The sequence below is a fragment of the Eucalyptus grandis genome, chromosome 4 (assembly GCF_016545825.1).
Source record: "Eucalyptus grandis isolate ANBG69807.140 chromosome 4, ASM1654582v1, whole genome shotgun sequence".
In the NCBI taxonomy this organism is placed as follows: Eukaryota; Viridiplantae; Streptophyta; class Magnoliopsida; order Myrtales; family Myrtaceae; genus Eucalyptus; species Eucalyptus grandis.
The window spans coordinates 20588137-20608186 of NC_052615.1; the positions used below are offsets into that span (position 1 = coordinate 20588137).

The 20050-nt window shown below is 41.2% G+C and overlaps 2 protein-coding genes across 4 annotated transcripts; both read left to right on the top strand.

Annotated features, from left to right (window-relative positions):
- The first annotated feature begins 2166 nt into the window (after positions 1-2166).
- LOC120292552 (cell wall / vacuolar inhibitor of fructosidase 2-like) lies at positions 2167-2709 on the top strand. Its single transcript, XM_039310801.1, has one exon. The coding sequence runs from the start codon at positions 2167-2169 to the stop codon at positions 2707-2709; it is 543 nt and encodes a 180-aa protein (XP_039166735.1).
- Positions 2710-8010: 5301 nt separating this feature from the next.
- On the top strand, positions 8011-10122 carry LOC104441186 (putative F-box protein At3g16210). 3 transcript variants are annotated; one of them, XR_005550235.1, is made up of 3 exons: positions 8011-8180; positions 9037-9248; positions 9722-10122. XR_005550235.1 is itself a non-coding variant. In XM_010054208.3 (2 exons), the coding sequence occupies exon 1, from the start codon at positions 8068-8070 to the stop codon at positions 9223-9225; it is 1158 nt and encodes a 385-aa protein (XP_010052510.3). In that variant the 5' UTR covers positions 8011-8067; the 3' UTR covers positions 9226-9248; positions 9722-10122. The 3 variants fall into 3 exon arrangements, 2 of the variants coding, with proteins under 2 accessions (XP_010052510.3, XP_010052511.3); XM_010054208.3 differs by having other exon boundaries at positions 8011-9248; XM_010054209.3 differs by having other exon boundaries at positions 8011-9079.
- The last annotated feature ends 9928 nt before the right edge of the window (positions 10123-20050 follow it).

A 20050-nucleotide genomic window follows, 5' to 3' on the forward strand; every position in this document is an offset into this window, starting at 1 on the left:
TGCCGATGAGCTTATTGCCAGAACATGTAGCTTTTTCTATTTGAGTTACGGATGAGGAGTTGTTCTAGTGCCCTTCTTGGGTTTTCTCCTAATGAATGTTCTAAATGGTGAGCTCACCACGAGACAATCTCCCTTCGTTCAAAAGGACAAAGAAAGAGGATTCTGAATCTTTACATTGTCCAACCATAGTAAAACCAGCGTGCATCATTTGTCCTTTTGTGCGCACTGCCAATAGATGTGAGATACAAGTTCTGATTTTTTAGTAGGTTTCGTTTGGGAATTTGTTGTCTTTCGTGTATATATTGTGTGTGTGTGTGTGTGTGTGTGTGTGTGTGTGTACAATGTTAGGTAAGGATGATAATGAATGGTGTGAGCTTTGCCGTGAAGGTGGGAAAGGAAATATAGCTGTCAAATGGTGGGGTATAACAGGTGATGGTACTCAAAAGACCCAGATCTGGAGTGAGGCCCAGGGCGCAACCCCCCACATGTGGTTGGTCAGAGTATGAACTGGAATTGTTAATTGCTTGAAGGCTTGTCACATGCAAACATATTCTTGGCATACAAAAAAATTTGCATGCTTGGTATAAATATTCAAATCACTTTGGGAGTCATTTGCCTTCAATTGCGGTTGGAGATGGAAGATGGGTGAGGGTGGTGGTGGTTGTCAAGCAAATCATCCGGGTCTTCCCCCACCTTTCGGTGATTACTTATGCTGGGTGTCGGCCCACGTGCTTTTTGTCCCTTTTTGACTAATTTTCTTGTTTTCTGTAGAGAAGGGAAGTAATTGGATAGATGAATGTGTTTGGTGATTGTGCTGTGCTGATCTGCACTTTTGCCATCCTGGATCGCTGAATTTCTTAGTGAATTTGGCTATTGAATCATTGGATTTCGATTTTGAGTACGTTATACAATACAATCAACATCTTTTTGATTTGAAAATTAATGCGTTTGAACGGAATCGCACCAATTTCAGGTACCTAATCCACTAACTGTGTTTTTAGTCTATGGAAAGATGACAAAGGGCCACGTCAGGTGGCTCTTCAGCGTAAACTCATGCCTGACCATAAAATAAGAGAGAACTTATATATAAATCTGGGTACAAATTTTATGTTGCACATTAATGTTGGGCTCGAAATTTGAATGGTGAGAGAAATTGAACGTACACAATTAGGATAGATGGCCGGAACAAGCGGGGTGTGATTGGACGATCACACCACTTGTTGTCGCGACATCTCTTTATTGTTAGGTAAGTTGTGAATGGTGGCGGGTCGGGTTTTGTTTTGTGAGAATGGTCTTGATATCTTCCATCGTACCCCCCCATGGAGATTGTTTATTCATTTGCTTTAAATCTGCACGGTTGGTTGCCTCAGATTCGGGGCGATTGAAGCGGCTGCAACGTTCATGGCCTTTCGTCTGTGTCGACGTAGACTCGGGTACCGTTAAAATAACCTCCTCCTCCTCCTTGTCATAGCTTGTTGTCGCGTGCGTTGACGGTTGAAAGTTTGCCATAGTTATTAACGTCATGAAAAGATAATATAATCTCTATGCTCTCATGCACATAGCTTGTTGTCGCGTGCATTGACAGGTCAAAGTTTGCCATAGCTACTAATGCCATGAAAAGATAGTGACACCATGACATGGACATAATCACTATGCTCTCATGCACATTTGATTTAAGTCTGAGTGCCAATATCTAATTATGTTATGAAAAATGATTTTCTCTTTTAAAAATCGAAATCATTTTTCTAAATTTAAGTTTTGTTAGGAAAATATTTTCTGTTAACAAAGAAAACATTTCTAGTTGATTTGTTTTCCTAAACTATTCAAATGACAAAAAGTTTTTTCCCAAAAATATATTTCACAAAACAAAGGAAGCCTAAATGATGCTATTGAATACAGGACAGATATGGTAAATGACATGTTGCATATTCATTTTGGTATTAAAACCAGGACTAAGATCATATTCATTTACCATAATGGGGAGCCATTTCTATTCTTTCTGTCCAAAATTTTAATGCAGAATCCTCCATGAGCTGCAATTAATCAATATCAACAAATTCCTGGAAATTTTACATCTATCGTTTCTATTTAAGAAAGAGATCAACTGTGCTCTTTGTAAGCACGATTTAACCATTCCCCAAAGTTTCAGTCAGAGGAAAGAGATCGATGGCTACATCTCATGCTCTTCTTCTCTTCTGCAATCTTGCGTTCGGCCTTCTCGCGTTGTCCGTCGTCGTCGAATCCTCGGTGGTTCCCCCCGATTATGCGGAAGTCGACCACGTCTGCAGCCGGACAGCACCCTACTATGACAAATTTTGCAAGGACGTTCTCGAATCTGATCCGCGCGCACCGGGTGCCGATGCGTTGACACTAGCCTATGTTGCCTTCGGCTTGGCGCATCGCAACGCTTCGGGCACCCGAGACCAGATAACTTCGCTGCTAAGTAACTCGACTGGTCTAGTGCGCCAGCACCTCGAGCGATGCCGCGGAGATTATGCGACAGCCCTCGCGAATATTCAAGAGGCTTTAAACGACCTGGACTCGAAGACATATGGCAGATTGACCTACTTTTCTGCTTCGTTACTCGACCGAGCGAAGGACTGCGAGTCCGCCTTTAAGGGAACGAAATCTCCATTGACTGATAACAACGAGGATCTCAAGGGGTTTTCAGTGATTGGTGTCTCTATTGCAGAGGAGCTCATTGTCTGACCTGAAACTATGGGTATCGGTTTCGGAGTCGGTTAATTCCAGACCTAGAACTGGGAATCGGGTAGATCGATTATAGAACTGATGGCTCCAGTCTGAGTCGCGGTTTTACTAGGGAAACGGCCGATTTTAGGTTCTGAATAACATCTGGACATTGCACAATTTCACTAATAAAACATTTTTTTATCAAGTTGTCATGTTGTTTGTTCATGGAGACCATGCTTTGATCTTTTATGGGTACAAAAGGTTTTTTCTTTTTCTTTTCTTTGATTATGTCTTTTTTGGCAGAAGAGGCTTCAAAACCCGTTTTGACCTTAGATTTGGGAATGGAACTATACCCACGCAGATTTCGTGGAGTTGAAAGTAGTACCAACTCTTCCAAATAGGTTCGATTTGGTTCTTAGATGGAACCAGAGGCGATGCTCACCTTATAGTACACACTTTATTTTGTTCTTATTTTATCACTAGTTTCACTTCGATATCTATGTTCACATGCACATTTGTTTTAACTCCTACACAAACCTTGGAGTTCTTCTAATAATTTCAGCATAGGCCTGCATCGGTCCGGACATAGGAAGAATCACAGAGAAAAGGGCTAAATGAGTTCATGGCAATTTTAGCGAGCGAAGTGAATTATCGCATGACATAGATGCAATTTGCTGCACTATAAGTGAAGTGTGGCTTTGACAAAGACATGTCTCCTGTGGAATTCTTTTGATGTTTTTCCTACTGTGACTTGTTCTCCAAGGATTTATGTCTTGTCAGCGATATTATGCTGGTCCATCACCTATTTCACAGTCCAACAGTGTAACAAAATACAGAGGCTGACAAAAGATGCCAATTTTTAGCGGTTTGGAAATTTCTCAACACATTTTGAGCCCTTCGGTCTATTTGGACAAATTTGAGAGAAATAATTGTAATCTGGCGAGATTCTATCTCTTTTTCTTTTTTGAGTAATCGCAGTTTCATTTATGCGACGTTATGATCTCGGCTCGATAGGAAGCTTCTTGCTAGGTACTAGGTCCGGTGAACCAGTGCTCGTGATGCCCTTCAACAGAAGATGTTCATTTTGGAATCAAAACGTGGACATCTTCTAGTTTTTCAGGTCGATCAATCGTCGCAACATGATGCTCAATTCCCAAGAGTACGAGAGATCTTGAACGTATGGCTGGGCATAATGCCTATCATTCTTTGACTTCTTTTCTGATCCACTTGAATGGTCGAATGATGCATTCCAGCACGCTGATTCTAAAAGAGTGACGACAAAATGAGCTTGCTTTAATATCTCTTTTTTGATGCTTATCCAGTTAACATTATCAGGAATACGATGACCATCAAGTTAAAGTGTAAGTCATCTTCTTGTTTCTACAGTGACATTTCTCATGAAATTTTTCTTTTGAAGTAAGACTGTCTAATCCTGTCCGCAAATCCCTTCTGCTTTGCACTCAGTGATGTATATTTGGTCCTGCTTTCTTCGGTACAGTTCAGATTTTGGTGATTCGATGCTTCATTAAATCCTGAAGGAAAAGCAAGACCCGACATACTTGCCCATCACACTTCGTTACACACCGGATCATTCCGATTCCACATAATTTCACTTACGATCCCATCTGCCTTTTTGCGCCAGCTTTGGTTTTCATTTCCAGAGAGGTTGCCTCTTGATTGTTTTCCCCGCAGATCACTCTTGCAATCCTTTCCAGTGAGCTTGTAGTTGTCACTGAATCGAACAACTAGTTTGTAATGAGTTACGACTTACTAACGTCTGTCATGGAACTCCAAGATTGAAAGACATTGAAGATAGTGAGATAGTTGCAGCACGTGTGTCCCTTATTTGGAACTCCAATGACAGCATCTTGTTCGTGTCACATTCTGTCTTTGCGCTGGTCATCCTTCGGTCAGCTCGTGTCACAACCATGTCCGAGCTAGTCAACAAGGTCCGCAAGCAAGCAACTAACTACACATTCTGCATTAATCTCTGGACGCATTCTGATCCGTGGGCGCCTAATGCCAATGACTACACAATTGGCCTGCACAGTCTCTGGCTTGGTTTATCGTACGGCTTCGAGCACTCAAGGTTACACAGCTTCAACGCCAACTCACATGACCAGTCCGGGCAAGGACCCCTCCGTCCACCAGCGCATCCAGCAGTGTCAAAACGTTTATAAGACGGTTCTATCGAAACTGGAAGAGGCACTAGTTGACTTGGACTCGAGGAACTTTTTTGGATTGGCTGACTTGGTGATGATTGCTAGTAAGGGCACGGACCTTTGCAAATAGGCCTTTAGGAGACTGCCTTCATTAGCGTCCGATAATAATAGGGATCTTAAAGGCCTCTCGGAAGCATGTGTTGCAGTCCCTAAAGTCCATTGCGACACAAAATTAATTGCTGCCATTTTATCACTTCAGGCACATGTGACAACGATTGAACTAATAATCTATGGTTGCCGTTCTTCGCCATGATGGAACTAACCCGAGGTCCTTCCATCAATGAATTGGCTTTTATAATGTTGATGTGCTCGGATAACAACTGACTATGGTCATAATGTAGATGGATTTGGTGACAAAAGACTCGCTGATATGCACCTAAATCTTCCTTCCTGGACTGATTGCCTTCATATGGTGGTGTTGATGAATAATGGACAGGCATAACAAATTTCCTCAAGGAAACTGGTTCCTTCATAAAACTGTGTGGAGACCCTTCATTTTCCTGTACCACGCCCCTGTGTTTCAAAGGGGAAGGCGTCGCGGGGATCCAAGTGGGTTACCCCTGAGAAACCCTTTACGGGGTTTCCTTGTGGCCGGGCCCCCCATGGGGTTCCATTTTTATCGAGGGGGAACCCCTCCTATCCTATCTGCTTTCAGGATGTCAAAGCCTTTTAAGGTCTTGCTTAGGACCTAAACGTCTTTACTTTTAAGACAAAATAAATGTTGAATTACTATTAACCACACCTTTACGATTAAATATTTTCACACTTATAATCGTGAACGAAAGTATAATGAATACGATTGCCCGAATAAAGAGTTGAATAACTTATTTACATAGTTTAAAACTTTAATAGGTTCTGCTTGATATGATCCAAATTAACTCACAAATCAATATTATGATCATCTCATGACTAACTAAAAATGAATTTTATTTAAAAATTCAAGTATATTGGATTTGTTTGATTAAATTTTTTTACCTCAATGCTTTTTCTTCTTTTGTGCAACCCTCTTTTTTCACCATGCTAGCCAACTTTCAAATTTCTCATTATTCCAGAATTCTTTGAAATCTCAATAAATTAGGATTAAAATACATGTGTGAGTTGCTATTTTGACTTTTATTATATCTAGAATTGTTGACTTTTTTTATTTAAAGTCGTTATCCAAAGTATTAAAATGGACCAAGTATGAAACCGCGATACTTGTCCGTAAAATGGACCAAGTATGAAACCGCGATACTTGTCCGTTGCACTTCATTCGACACACATTGGATCATTCCGGTTCCAAATGAATTGCACTTTCGATTTGTTCCCTTTTTCTTGCCAGGTTTGGTTTTAATTTCCAGAGAGGTTGCTTCTTGATATTTTCGCGGTATCGGATGATCACTCTATTAATCACTTCCAGTGTGCTCGTAGTTATTATTGAAGCGGACACTTAGTTTGTCACAGAGTCACAACATGAAAATGTCTGTGATAGCACTTGAAGAGTGAAAAGACAGAGGATAGTGAGAAAGTTGCAGCACGTTCGTCCCTTGAATGAATTACACTGCATTTCTCTCAGCTTCCCGAGTTTCAGCAGAGCTGATTCTGCTCATGTCTGTTTAACGCTAGAAAAGCACAACCAGCCAACTTCAAAATTCGAAAGCAACATAAGATAAATGACAGCATCTTGCTCATGTCATATCCTGTCTTCCTCATGCTTGTCATCCTTCAGTCCTCTTGCGACATAGCCGTGACCGAGCTTGTTCTGCAAGCAAACAGCCAACTGCATTCTGCGCTGCATCTCCTTGTTCGGAGCCGCATGCACCGGATGCCGATGACGGCACACCGGTTGGCCCACATAGCCTTTAGCTTGGTGTATCGTAAAGCTTCGAGCACGCGGGGTTACACAACTTCGATGCTAAATAACACGACCGGTCCAGGCAAGGACTCGTCCGTGCACCAATGCATCCAAAAGCGTCGAAACAATTATGAGAAGGCCGTATTGAAACGTGAAGAGGCATTAGGTGACTTGGACCCCAAGAGCTTCTTCGGATCGGCGGACTTGGCGATGATTGCTGGTATGGGCACGGACGATTGCAAATCGGCCTTCAAGAGATCACCTTCATCAATGTCCGATAATAATTGGGATCTTAAAAGGTCTCTCGAAAACATGTGTTGCTGTCGCTAACTTGTTCGCTACAAAAAATTAATCACCATTGGTCCATCACCTTAGGTCCATCATTTTACAGAAAAAATAACGATATGTTTCAGTGTTTGGCTGAGACATGTAAAAGAATTGGAAAATATATTTCATTGTTTCGTAAGAAAAATCTCATTTGATTGGAAATTGCTGATATAAGCGGTCTTATGTGGTACGACCACGATGAATAGACAATTTTTGTAAATTTAAAGAAAAATATAGATTTTAAAATATTTTTATTCTTTTATTTCTTTTCTTTTTCCTTCTTCCTCCATCAGCTTGTCAGGCCTTGGCGACAGGCCATAGGCAAGGGCTGACCTCGTCAACCTCCGATGACATTAAGTCTCACCAAAATATGGTGAGGTCTAGCTCGCTTGAGGCAGATGAGCTTGAGCCTCACCAGTCTCAAGAAGACTCGGCCTCACTAGAATCTAGCAAGCTCGAGCCTAGGCCTGAGGTCGGCCCTCGCTGGCCTGCTCCCCTATGACTAGTTGTTAGCGGTTGCCAAGGCCCAATGCGGCCTAGAGGAAGAAGGAAAAAGAAAAGGATGAAGATAAAAATATTTAAAAATTTCGAAATCTTTTAGAAAGTATTTTGGCCTCGATGGACTCGGGCATGAGCATTGAGGACCCGGGTTTGGCCTTGATATTATTAGGCTTGGCATCCCGGGCCCGGTCTCGATGGACTCAAGCATAGTGGCTGAGGTCTTTTTTTTCTTTTCATATTAAGATAATATTAAATTATATTATAAATAAACCATCCGGCCCAAAACTGACATGAACCTAACCTAAAATAAGCCGGCCCTCAAACAACGCAAGCCCAAGACGATCCGACCCGTGACCCGGAACCGGACCCGGACCCAACCGAGGCTGACCCGATATCTACTACGCTGGGCAAGTACCACAGCAATTTCCCTCCAGCTCCAGCAGCTTTTCTACTTCCCGCTCTTCTTCTCAAACCCCCTGCCAGACGACCATCATGAGCTCCTCCTCCGGCGGCGGCGACGGCGGCGGCGTCGGCCCGAAGCTCCCTCAGGACGTCGCGGTCGAGATCCTGAAGCGGCTGCCGGTGAAATCGCTCCTCCGATTCAGGTGCGTCTCCCGATCGTGGCGTTCCGCCATCGACGACCCTGCGTTCGTGGCCCTCCACGCTCGCCACTCTGCTCTCTATGCCTCCAACTGGTACCTCGTGTGTCTAGATTACCGCGGTGATCTTCAGGATAGGTGTTCTCTGGTTCCCCACGACTCTCTTACCCTGCCTTCTCTGTTGCGAGTCGAAACCCCTTTTGTTACTCCTCCTCCCCGCGGTTTCTATTTCGTCGGTTCGTGCAATGGTTTGATTTGCCTCGCCGACCGAAATGGCGAAGGGCCGTACATGTATCTGTGGAATTTGTTCACCAGAAAGCACAAGGTGATTCAAGTATTCCCCTGCCCGGAGGAGCCGCAATTTCGTTGCAAGCCGGCTGATAGTGGTTTTCTAGGGTTTGGCTTCGACGCTGGGTCGAATGACTATAAGATTGTGAGGATTCTCTCTTTTCAAGGTGATGATCGGCGTTGGTTTGGTCGAGTCGGGATTTATTCACTCCGTACAGATTCCTGGAGAAGTTTGAGGTGTCAGGTTCCTGCTTTTCACGAGGACAGCCAAGCGGTCTTCTTGAATGGGAATCTGCACTGGGTTGCTTTCAAGTTGGATGATATGGGTTGTGTGAGTGAAGATGCATCATTATTCCTGTTTAACGTCGCGAGTGAGGTGTTTGATGAAATGGCTCTGCCGGAAAATACGAGTGCCTCTTCACTACTGTCTGTGGCAGTGTTAAATGACTTGCTGGCGGTGTTCTTTCGTGCAGACGCCTTTGATGATAATGATGACTATTATTCCGTTTGTTCTGTTTGGGTTATGAGAGACTACGGCGTGCCTCAATCTTGGACTAATCTGTGTACTTTTCAGGTTGATGAAGTGGTAGCAAGATTTTATGGCTGGATGTGCAATGGTGAGCTTCTTATGGAAATAGATAGCTTTGACATTGAAAATCGAATTTCTTTGAATCCGATCACACACGAAGTCACAGTGCTTCCATTACCGAGGATAACTGATTTGATCATGGTTTTTGAGAATCTCGTTTCACTGGAGATATGACTCGATTGCTGCTACATTTACTGGTATGACAGTTTTTGATCATGCTTGCTTTCAATTACATCAGAATTGAGAAGAAATGGTTTTATTCATATGTCTCCCAACCATACAATGATGAGAATAGGTAATGAGTTGGTACCCATTTACTTGGTATTTCTTGCAAGCTTTAGAATGCACTTTCATTTTCACTTTTTTTTCTTCAGGCTAGCAAAGTCTAGTGTGAGTCATCTTCTTGTTTCCACAGTGACATTTCACATGAATTTTTCTTTTGAAGTAAGTCTGATTTTATCCGCGATTTCTGCATTTCACTCAATGATCTGTGTTTTGTCCTGTCCAATTCAGCTCTCTAAGGTACAGTCAGATTTCGATGTTCCGATGCTTCATGAAATCCTAAGGAAAAGCAAAACCCGGCATACTTGCCAGTTGCACTTCATTACACTATTATTATTCCGATTCCACTCGAATTCCACTTATGGTCCTATATGCATTTTTTTGCCAGGTTTGGTTTACATTTCCAGAGACATTGCTTCTTGATTGTTTTCCCGGCATTGGATGATCACTCTATCCATTCCAGTGTGCTCTTAGTTGTTACTGAATCGAACAACTAGTTTGCAATGAGTTACAACATAGTAATGTCTGTTATGGAACTCGAAGAGGAAGAGACATAGAAGATAGTGAGATAGTTATAGCATGTCTGTCCCTTATTTGAATTGCATTGCTGAGCACAAAAGGCAGGTTAAATCGGAGCCTACGTTTGGCAATAGTTAGGACTCATGCCTCCATTGTATGATAATGATACACTAGAATATGAGTGCTAAGAATATTTGAAGTATCAGTCGGTCGAGAATATAACACTGCCGAAAACCTTGTGCAATCTAGCTTCAAATGATTCGTCTTAAAGTGTTGGCACGGTGAATTTAATTTCTCAGTTTCTGAAGTTTTAGCAGAAGTGATTCTGCTCATATTTGTTGGTGCTAGAGAAGCAGATCTCAGCCATCTTCATAATTCAAAAGCAACATGAGACAATGACAGCATCTTGTTCATGTCGCATTCTGTCTTCTTGGGGCTTGTCGTCCTTCAGTCTGCTCGTGTCATGACCATATCTGAGCTAGTTGACAAGGTCTGCAACCAACCGACCAACTACACGATCTGCATTTCATCTCTGGATGCATTCTGATCCGTGGGCGCTTGATGCTGATGACTACACACTGGCCTGCAGAGTCTCTGGCTTGGTTTATCGTACGGCTTCGAGCACCCAAGATTGCACAACTTCGACGCTAACCCACATGACCGGTCTGGGCAAGGACCCCGTCGGTCCACCAGCGCATCCAGTAGTGTCAAAACGCTTGTTAGACGGTTCTATCGAAACTGGAAGAGGCACTAACTGACTTGGACTCCAAGAACTTTTTTGGATTGGCCGACTTGGCAATGATTGCTATTGCTAGTAAGGGCACGGATGATTGCAAACAGGCCTTTAGGAGACTGCCTTCATTACTGTCCGATAATAATAGGGATCTTAAAGGCCTCTCGGAGGCAAGTGTTGCAGTCCCTAAAGTCCCTCGCACCACAACATTAATCGCCGCCGTTTCACCGCTTCTGGTGCATGCGACAACAATTGAACTAATAACCTACGGTTGCCGTTCTTCTCCGTAACAGAACCAACCCAAGGTCCTTTTATTGATGAATTGGGTTTTATAATGTTAATGTGCTTGGATAACAAGTGACTATGGTCTTAATATAGATGGATTTGGTGACAAAAGACTCGCTGATATGCACCTAAATCTTCGTTCCTGGACTGATTGCCTTAATAAAGTGACGCTAATGAACATTGGACAGGTATAGCAAATTTTCTCAAGGAAACCGGATTCCTTGTTTGGATCCCATTTGATGGGTCGCACCAAGTGGGATTCAATAAATGAAAAGAAAAGAAAAACTAGAAAAGATACTTATTAAAAATATGTCCATATAAAATATCTTTAAACGGATTAGTCAAAAGACAAAACCAATATTAGATTTTTATTAACCATACCTTTGCGATTAAATATTTTTCACACTCACTGTTGCGAATGAAAATTTAACGAATACGATTGTCAGAATAAAGAGTCGAACACCTAATTTACGTAATTTAAAATTTTATTAGATTTTGCTCTAGGTGATCCAAGTTAACTCAAAATTAGAATTATGACTAACTAAAAATGAATTTTATTTAAAAATTCAAGTCTATTGCATTTGTTTGATTAAAAAGTTTTACCTTGATGCTTTTTCTTCTTTTTGTACGACCCTATTTTTTCACCATGCTAGCCAACTTTCAAATCTCTCACTTATTCTGGAATTCTTTGAAATCTCAATAAATTAGGATTAAAATACATGTGTGGGTTGCTATTTTGACTTTTATTGTACTAGAATTGTTTTTTCATTTTAAGTATTTATCCAAAGTACCAAATGGGCCAAGCAAGAATTTTCATTTTCTTTATGAAAAAAAAGCAATTATCGATATTTGAGAATCTTCTATCGAGATTTGTTTTCCAAATTCGTTCCGCAAGGGAATAATGGTAATTCGGTCCGCAAGGGAATAATGGTACCGTTCTCGTAGCAAGGTCCTTATGTGTAATGGGGAATTTATTGAAATCCTTGACATCTAAAATAATGTTGGCAGAATCCACCCTGGAGAGCAAAACGTTTCCAAATAAAGCTGCAACCATTTGACGCAATACTGATGATCCTGGAAAGGAAATTTTTACATCTCTCATTCCTATTTAAGCAGAGATTAACTGTGCTCCTGTAAGCACAATTCAACCATCCCTCATAGCTGAATTAGAGTAAAAGAGAGTAATGGCAACATCTTCTGCTCTTCTCCTCTTCTGCAATCTGGCATTCGTCATCCTTCTCGCATCGACTGCCGGTCAGTCCCCGTGCACCGCAGCCGCTGATTCTGGGCTAGTCCACAGGGTTTGCAAGCAAACGCTTGATTACAAATTTTGTGGCTCAACGTGTAATTGTGAGCTTCTTATGGAAATAGATAGCCTAGGTGATGAAAATCGAATTTCTTGGAATCCGATCACAGACGAAATCACAATGCTTCCATTTGCACCACCACGTGAATTCGTCACGGTCGTAAAGAATCTCGTTTCACTTAAGATATGACTCGATTGCTACTACATTTACTGGTATGACATATTGATCATCTTTGCAGAAAAGTTGAAAGTTACATCTGAATTGAGAAGATATGGTTTTATTCATATTTGTCCCAGCCACAAAATAATGAACATAGGTAGTGAGTTGGTGCCCATTTACTTGGTACTTCTTGCAAGCATTAGAATGCATTTTCATTTTCACTTTAAGGGCCTGTTTGGCAACGTGCCAAATAGAGCCTGATTCTGATTTTTTGTTCCCAAAAATTAGTTTAGGACGAGAATTGCATTTGGTAAAAATTTTGTTCCCGGGAACATATTGGGAAGAGAATTGAGAATAAAAAAAAAAATGTGATTCTCCGTCCGAGAATAAAAAAAAAAAAAAATCAAAACAGTGAAAGTCTCCTTCTTCCCTTCCGTCATCCTGTGATTGCCGTCCACCACCACCCGCCGCCGGTCGCCATCCGCCGGTCCGGTCCGGTGAGCTCGCCAGGCTAGGGTGAGGTCCGCGAGCTCGGGTGGCTAGGCCGGCTCGCCTCGCCCCCAGGCAAGAGGCGGGCCCTTTGTCCGGCTGGTCGCCGGTCCAACGATCGGCCACATGAAGAAGAAGAAGAATAGGAGAAAAGGGGAAAAAAAGGAAAAAAAAAGAAAAAAGTAAAAGTAAAAAATAAAAAAAATATTTAAAAATTAAAAGAAATTGATTTGGAACAGAATCAATTAACACAAATCAAACGTAATTCTATTCTAGAATAAAAATATTTGGACAGTTACCAAACGAGTTTTTTTACTCAAAATCAGTTCCCGGGAACATAATTGTTATCAAACACGCCCTAAACTTTTCTTTAGACAAGTGAAGTGTGTTCTCTATACAAGGGAAAGTTTGCAACTCAAGACCTCATCTACAACTTTAGCATTGCCAATACTAGCATATTTTAGATGGTACGGAAATGCGCCTACGTGTTCGATGTGATGCCACAGTAAGCATTTTTTGGCTAATATAAGACCAAACTTTTCATGGTTTGAATCTCGCATCTCAATCTCTGGGCATTGCAACTAGTGCAACTACACATTACTATATTTTGTTTCCTATCTTGAGACTTAGTGGTAGCAATGGCAATGAATACCTAGTAAGCTCATTCATTGATCTATGTAGAGAGTTATACCAGTGGATTAAAGAAACAATGGAGACTATATTATCATGATACATTATTTTCTCTCCCAAATGATTTGTGGGTTGGAAGTCTCACTTCATCTAACGATACAGTGATGATTTTGCACATCTAAGAGTGTGATCTATGTTGGGAAATATGGCTTTGAATTAGAAAATCAATCAAGTCGAACTTTAAAACGTGATATTACTTTGTTTAAGGATTTATTTGCCCCATAATATTTCTAATGATCACTGGCAAATATTCTTCATGATACAATAAAGTCTTGAATGAGAATACTAAATAGCGATTCTAATATTTTTCCAAGATCTTTCTAGGAAACAATCGAAAAAATAACTGCAATTTTGGAATGAAGACTCGAAAGTGATTTCATACTCATTCATCCAAAAACTGACATATATCGATCTTAAAGAATATAACCAACTCTTCATGAAAGGTTACAAAACAAAAGTATCCTTTTGAAAGAAGATTTGTATCGATTCGGAAGAAGTTGCAAAATGAACAATTGTATCCTTTCGGGAAATGTTGCAAACTGAACAAGTATAATTTCCAAAGGTTGTCTTGAAAAGACACATATATAAAAATTTAAAATAATAAAAATAATAAAAAATAATAATTTTTTAATAAATAAAATTTCCAATATTCATAATTTCCAAAATTCTTAATAAACAAAAAAAAAACCTTTGAACTAATAAATGTTAATAAAATAACCATATGAAATAAAATAAAATAAAGGCATTAAATTCGAATAATAAAAATAATATTTTTTAATAAATAAAAATTCGAATTTTCATAATTTCCAAAAATACTTAATATAAAAAACAACCTTTCAGCTAAAAATATTAATAAGATAACCGTACAAAAAAATAAAAATAAATGGGTTAATATTCAATGCAAGCATGCAAAGTGCTAAGTGCGCCTAATAATTGCGAAGGTATGGTTGGGTCTAATTTACACCCAATCTTTTCTTCTCGCAGTGATTATCTAACCCACCTCCTCTCAATTTTCCTACGAGACAAAAAAAAAAAAAAAAAAAAAACGCATTTAATTTGTTTTACAAACAAACTTCCAACAGTCTATACTCTCCGCTTCCTCATTGGAAAGACATCTGAGAGCGTGGCCTAAGGCCTGGGTTTTATTTCTAGAGAGGTGGCTTCTTGATTTTTCCCCCGTATTGGATTATCACTTTATTAATCATTTCTAGTGTGCCCGTAGTTGTTACTGAAGCGGACACTTGGTGTGTCGTAGGTTACGGTGTGGAAAATGTCTGTTATAGCACTTGAAGATTGAAAAGAGAGAGGATAGCGAGAAAGTTACGGCACGTTTGCTATGCTGAGTGTCTAGGCTATCTGAAACACCAATTTGGTTCAGAACATCACGCCGAAACCCTCATGCCATCCAGCTTCAAATTATTCATCTTGAAACGTCAGCTCCGTGAATTGCATTGCTCTTAGCTTCCCAAGTTTCAGCTGAGCTGGTTCTGTTCATGTTTGTCAACGCCGGAAAAGCACAACCTCAGCCATCTTCAAAATTCGAAAGCAACAAAAGATAATGACAGCATCTTACTCATGTCATATGCCGTCTTGCTCATGCTTGTCATCCTTCAGTCCTCTTGCATCGTAGTTGGGACAGAGCTAGTCATCAAGTTCCGCAAGCAAACAACCAACTGCATTCTGCATTACATCTTTTTGTTCGGATCCGCACGCACGGGATGCTGACGACTACACATCAGCCCACATAACCTTTGGCTCGGTTGGTGTATCGTTAAGCTATGAGCACCCGAGGTTACAGAGCTTCAATGCTAAATAACAAAACCAGTCCAGGCAAGGACCGTCTGTGCACCAGTGCATCCAGCAGTGTCAGAATGATTATGAGAAGGTCGCATCGAAATGTGAAGAGGCATTAGGTGACTTGGACCTCGAGAGCTTCTTCGGATCAGCCGACTTGGCCATGATTGCTGGTAAGGGCATGAACGGCTGCAAATCGGCCTTCAAGGAGATCACCATCATTGATGTCCGAAAATAATTGGGATCTTAAAGGTTTCTCGAAAACATGTGTTGTCATGGCTAACTTGTTTGCTACACAAGATTAATCACTGTCATTCCATCACTTCATGCGCGTGCCATGATGACTAAACTGATAGGCTATAGGACAGATATAGTAAATGACATATTTCAAGCTCATTGTAGTATCAAAATCAGGACCATATTCATTTACTCTAATGGGGATCTATTTCTATCATTCCATCCAAAATTTTGTAGCAGAGTTTTCCATGTCGCAAAATAAAGTTGCAATTAAATAATACAATCCCGTTAATCCCTGGAAATTTTACATCTATCTTTCCCATCTAAGCAGAGATCAATTGTGCTCCTGTAAGCACGATTCAACCATTCCCCAAAGTTCAGTTAGAGAAAAGAGGAGGATGGCAACATCTCATGCTCTTCTTCTCTTCTGCAATCTCCCGTTCTTCGCCCTTCTCGCGTGGATCATCATTGAATCCTCGGTGGTTACCGCCGCCGATCCTAGGCTAGTTGACTGGATCTGCTACCGAACAACACCCGTTTACAAATTTTTTAAGGATGTTCTCGACTCTGATCCATGCACACCAGGTGCCAGTGCGGTCACGCTAGCCTATGTAGCCTTTGGCTAGGCGCATCGTAACGCTTCGAGAACCCGAGAGCATATAACTTCGCTGCTAAGTAACTTGACCGATCCAGTGCACCAGCTCCTCGAGCGATACCGCAGAGATTATGCAACGGTCATTGTGAATATTCAAGAGGCTTTAAAACGAATTGGACTCGGAGACATATGTCAGATTGATCTACTTCCCTAGTACGTTACTCAACCAAGCGAAGGACTGCGAGTCCGCCTTCGATTGGGAACCGGGCAGATCGATTATAGAACCGATGGATCAATTATAGAACGATGGCTCCAGCGCATCAGTGCATTAAGCAGCATTGAAACGATTATGAGAAGGCGGTATTGAAATGTGAAGAGGCATTGGGTGACTTGGACCCCGAAAGCTTCTTCAGATCGGCAGACTTGATGATGATTGCCGGTAAGGAGACAGACGACTACAAATTGGCCTTTAGGAGATCACCTTCATCAATGTCCGATAATAATTGGGATCTTAAAAGGTATCTCGAAAACATGTTTTGCTGTCATTAACTTGTTTGCTACAAAAAAAATTAATCATTGTCGGTCCATCACTTTAGGTCCATCATTTTACAGAAAAATAAAAATATATTCTGGTGTTTTTGACTGAAACCTGAAAAATGAATTGGCAATATATTCCATTATTTGGTAATGAAAATCTCATTTGATCGGAAATTGTTGACATGAATACTAGTTGCTTTATGTGACACGACCGTGATGATGTGGACAATTTTTAAAAATTTAAAGAAAAAATATAGATTCTTTAATAACCTTTTATTCCTTTCTTTCTTTTTATTTTTTCTTCTTCCTCTGCTGGTTCCCGGAACTTGGCAACAAGGAGGTCAAGTCTCACCAAGATATCGCGAGGTTTGGCTGGGCTAAGGTTGACGAGCTTAGGCCTAGCCAACCTTAGGAAGACTCGACCTCGCCAAAATCTAGGGAGCTAAAGCCTAGGCTCGAGGTCGGCCCTCATTGGCTTGTGCCCCAATGGCGAGTTGTTAGCCATCGCCAAGGCCCAACAGCCTGTGGAGGAAGAACGATAAAGAAAAATAAAGAAAACCAAAAATATTAAAAAATTCAAAATGTTTTAAAAATATACTTTGGCGTTGATAGATCCAAGCAAAAACATTGAGGACTTGGGTTCGACCTCGATATTACCAGGCTATTATATTTTTAAATAAAATATAATATTATCTTAATATAAAAAACGAGATCTTCGCCACTAACTTGTTTGCCACACAAGATTAATCACTATCAGTTCATCACTTTTGGTCAATCATTTTCTAGAAAAATGATAACATTTTTCAGTATTTAGGTAAGACCTAACAATGAATTGAAAAATACTTTTTGTCATTTGATAAGGAAAATCTCATTTGATTAGAAATTGCTTGCAGGAAACCAATTGTCCTACGTGACATGACTGCGATGACATAGACAATTTTTATAATTTTTTTTAAAGATTGGATTTTTAATAATTACTTTTTTTCATTTTCTTTCTTTCTCTTTTTCCTTCTTTATTTTCTGATCACCAAGCATTGGCAATAGCCAGCAATAGACCATAGGCGAGGGCTGACCTCTTCGGGATATGGCGAGGTCAAGCTTGCTCGAGGCCGACAAGCTTGAGCTTTGCCAGTCTCTAGGAAGACTCAACCTTGTTAGGATCTGGTGAGCTTAAGCCTCGCCTGAGGTTGGCTCTCACTACACTTCATTCAACACACGTTGGATCATTCCGGTTCCAAATGAATTGCACTTTCGATCTTGTTCCCCTTTTCTCGTTAGGCTTGGTTTTAATTTCCCGAGAGGCTGCTTTTTGATATTTCATCCGTATCGGATGATCACTCTATTAATCACTTCTAGTGTGCTCGTAGTTATTACCGAAGCGGACACTTAGTGCGTCCCAGAGTTTCGGCGTGGATATGTCTGTCATAGCAATTGAAGAGTTAAAAGACACAAAGGATAGTGAGAAAGTTGCAGCACGTTTGTCCTTTGAATGAGTTACATTGCTATACGAATGTTTAGGCTATCTGAAGCACCGATTTCATTGAGAACATTACGCGGAAAACCTCATGCCATCCATCTTCAAATGATTCATCTTGAAATGTTAGCTCCGCGAATTGCATTTCTCTCAGCTTCCCAAGTTTCAGCAGAGTTGATTCTTTCATGTTTGTTTAACGCTATAGAAGCACAACCTCCGCCATCTTCAAAATTCAAATGCAACACAAGATAATGACAGCATCTTATTCATGTCATATCCTGTCTTCCTCTTGCTTGTCATCCTTCAGTCCTCTCGTGACATAGCCGTGACGGAGCTTGTCATCAAGGTCTGCAAGCAAACAACCAACTGCATTCTGCACTACGTCTCTTTATTCTGATCCGCACGCACCTAATGCCGACGCTTGCCCACCGGCCCACATAGCGTTTTTGCTTGGTGTATCACAAAGCTTTGAGCACCCGAGGTTACACAACTTCGATGCTAAATAACACGACCGGCCAGGACCTGTCTGTGCACCAGTGCATCCAGCAGCGTCGAAACGATCGAGAAGGCCATATTGAAATGTGAAGAGGCATTAGGTGACTTGGACCCCAAGAGCTTCTTCGGATCGGCTGACTTGGCAATGATCGCTGGTATGGGCATGGACGATTGGACAATTGCAAATCGGCCGTGAGGGGGGGATCACCTTCATCAATGTCTGATAATAATTGGGATCTTAAATGGTCTCTCGAAAACATGTGTTGCTGTCGCTAACTTGTTTGCTACAAAAAAATTAATCTTTGTCGGTCCATCACTTTACAGAAAAATAACAATATATTATGGTATTTGGTTGAGACATGAAAATAAATTAGAAAAATATATTCTATTGTTTCGTAAGAAAAATCTCATTTGATCGGAAATTGTTAAAATGAACACTAGCTATCCTATGTTGCACAGCCACGATGACGTGGACAATTTTTGTAAAAAATCTAGATTTTTCATAATTTTTTATTCTTTTATTCTTTTTCTTTTTTCTTCTTCCTCCGCTAGTTGCCGAGACTTGGTGATTGGCCACAGGTGAGGGTTGACCTCATTGACCACTAGCAAGGTCAAGTCTCACCGAGATATGGTGAGGTCTAGCTCGCTTGAGGCTAACGAGCTCAAGCCTCGCTAGTCTCAAGAAGACTCAACCTCACCCGAGTCTAGCGAGCTCAAGCCTAGGCCTGAGGGCAGCCCTCGTTGGCTTGCACCCGTGTGGCTGGTTGTTAGCCGTCGATAAGGCCCAACGGCCTGTGGAGGGAGAAGGAAAAAAGAAAATAAAAAGAAAATAAAAATACTAAATTTTTGGAATTCTTTTAAAATACTCTAGCCTCGATGGATCAAGGCATGAACATCAAGGACTTGGGTTTGGCCTTGATATTACCAGGCTTGGCATCCCGAGCCCGGTCTCATGGACTCAAGCATGGTGATTGAGGTCTCGTTTTTTATATTAAGATAATATTATATTATATTATTAAAAAAAAAAAAAGGAACCGACCCAAGTCGGATCTTCGGGTAGGAACGAACCCGGGTCACCAACCCCACGGTCGGACTGGGCCCGATACGCAAGCCTAGTCGGGCTTCCCCGAAACTGAAGCCCAGCCGAGAGAGACTTATTAAGTAGCTAGCCCAGCCCACGGTAAAATAACCCGACTTATAAATAAACCATCCGGCTCAAAACTGACACGAACCTAACCTAAAATAAGCCGGCCCTCAAACAACTTAAGCCCAAGACAATCCGACCCGTGACCCGGACCTAGCCGAAGCTGACCCGATATCTACCATGCTGGGCAAATACTGCTGCAATTTCTCTCCAGCCTTTTCTGCTTCCTTCTTCTCAAACCCCTGCCCGCCTGACCATC

Coding starts and splice junctions, on each gene's coding strand:
- LOC120292552 (XM_039310801.1), top strand. CDS start 2,167: ATGGCTACATCTCATGCTCTTCTTCTCTTCTGCAATCTTGCGTTCGGC.
- LOC104441186 (XM_010054208.3), top strand. CDS start 8,068: ATGAGCTCCTCCTCCGGCGGCGGCGACGGCGGCGGCGTCGGCCCGAAG.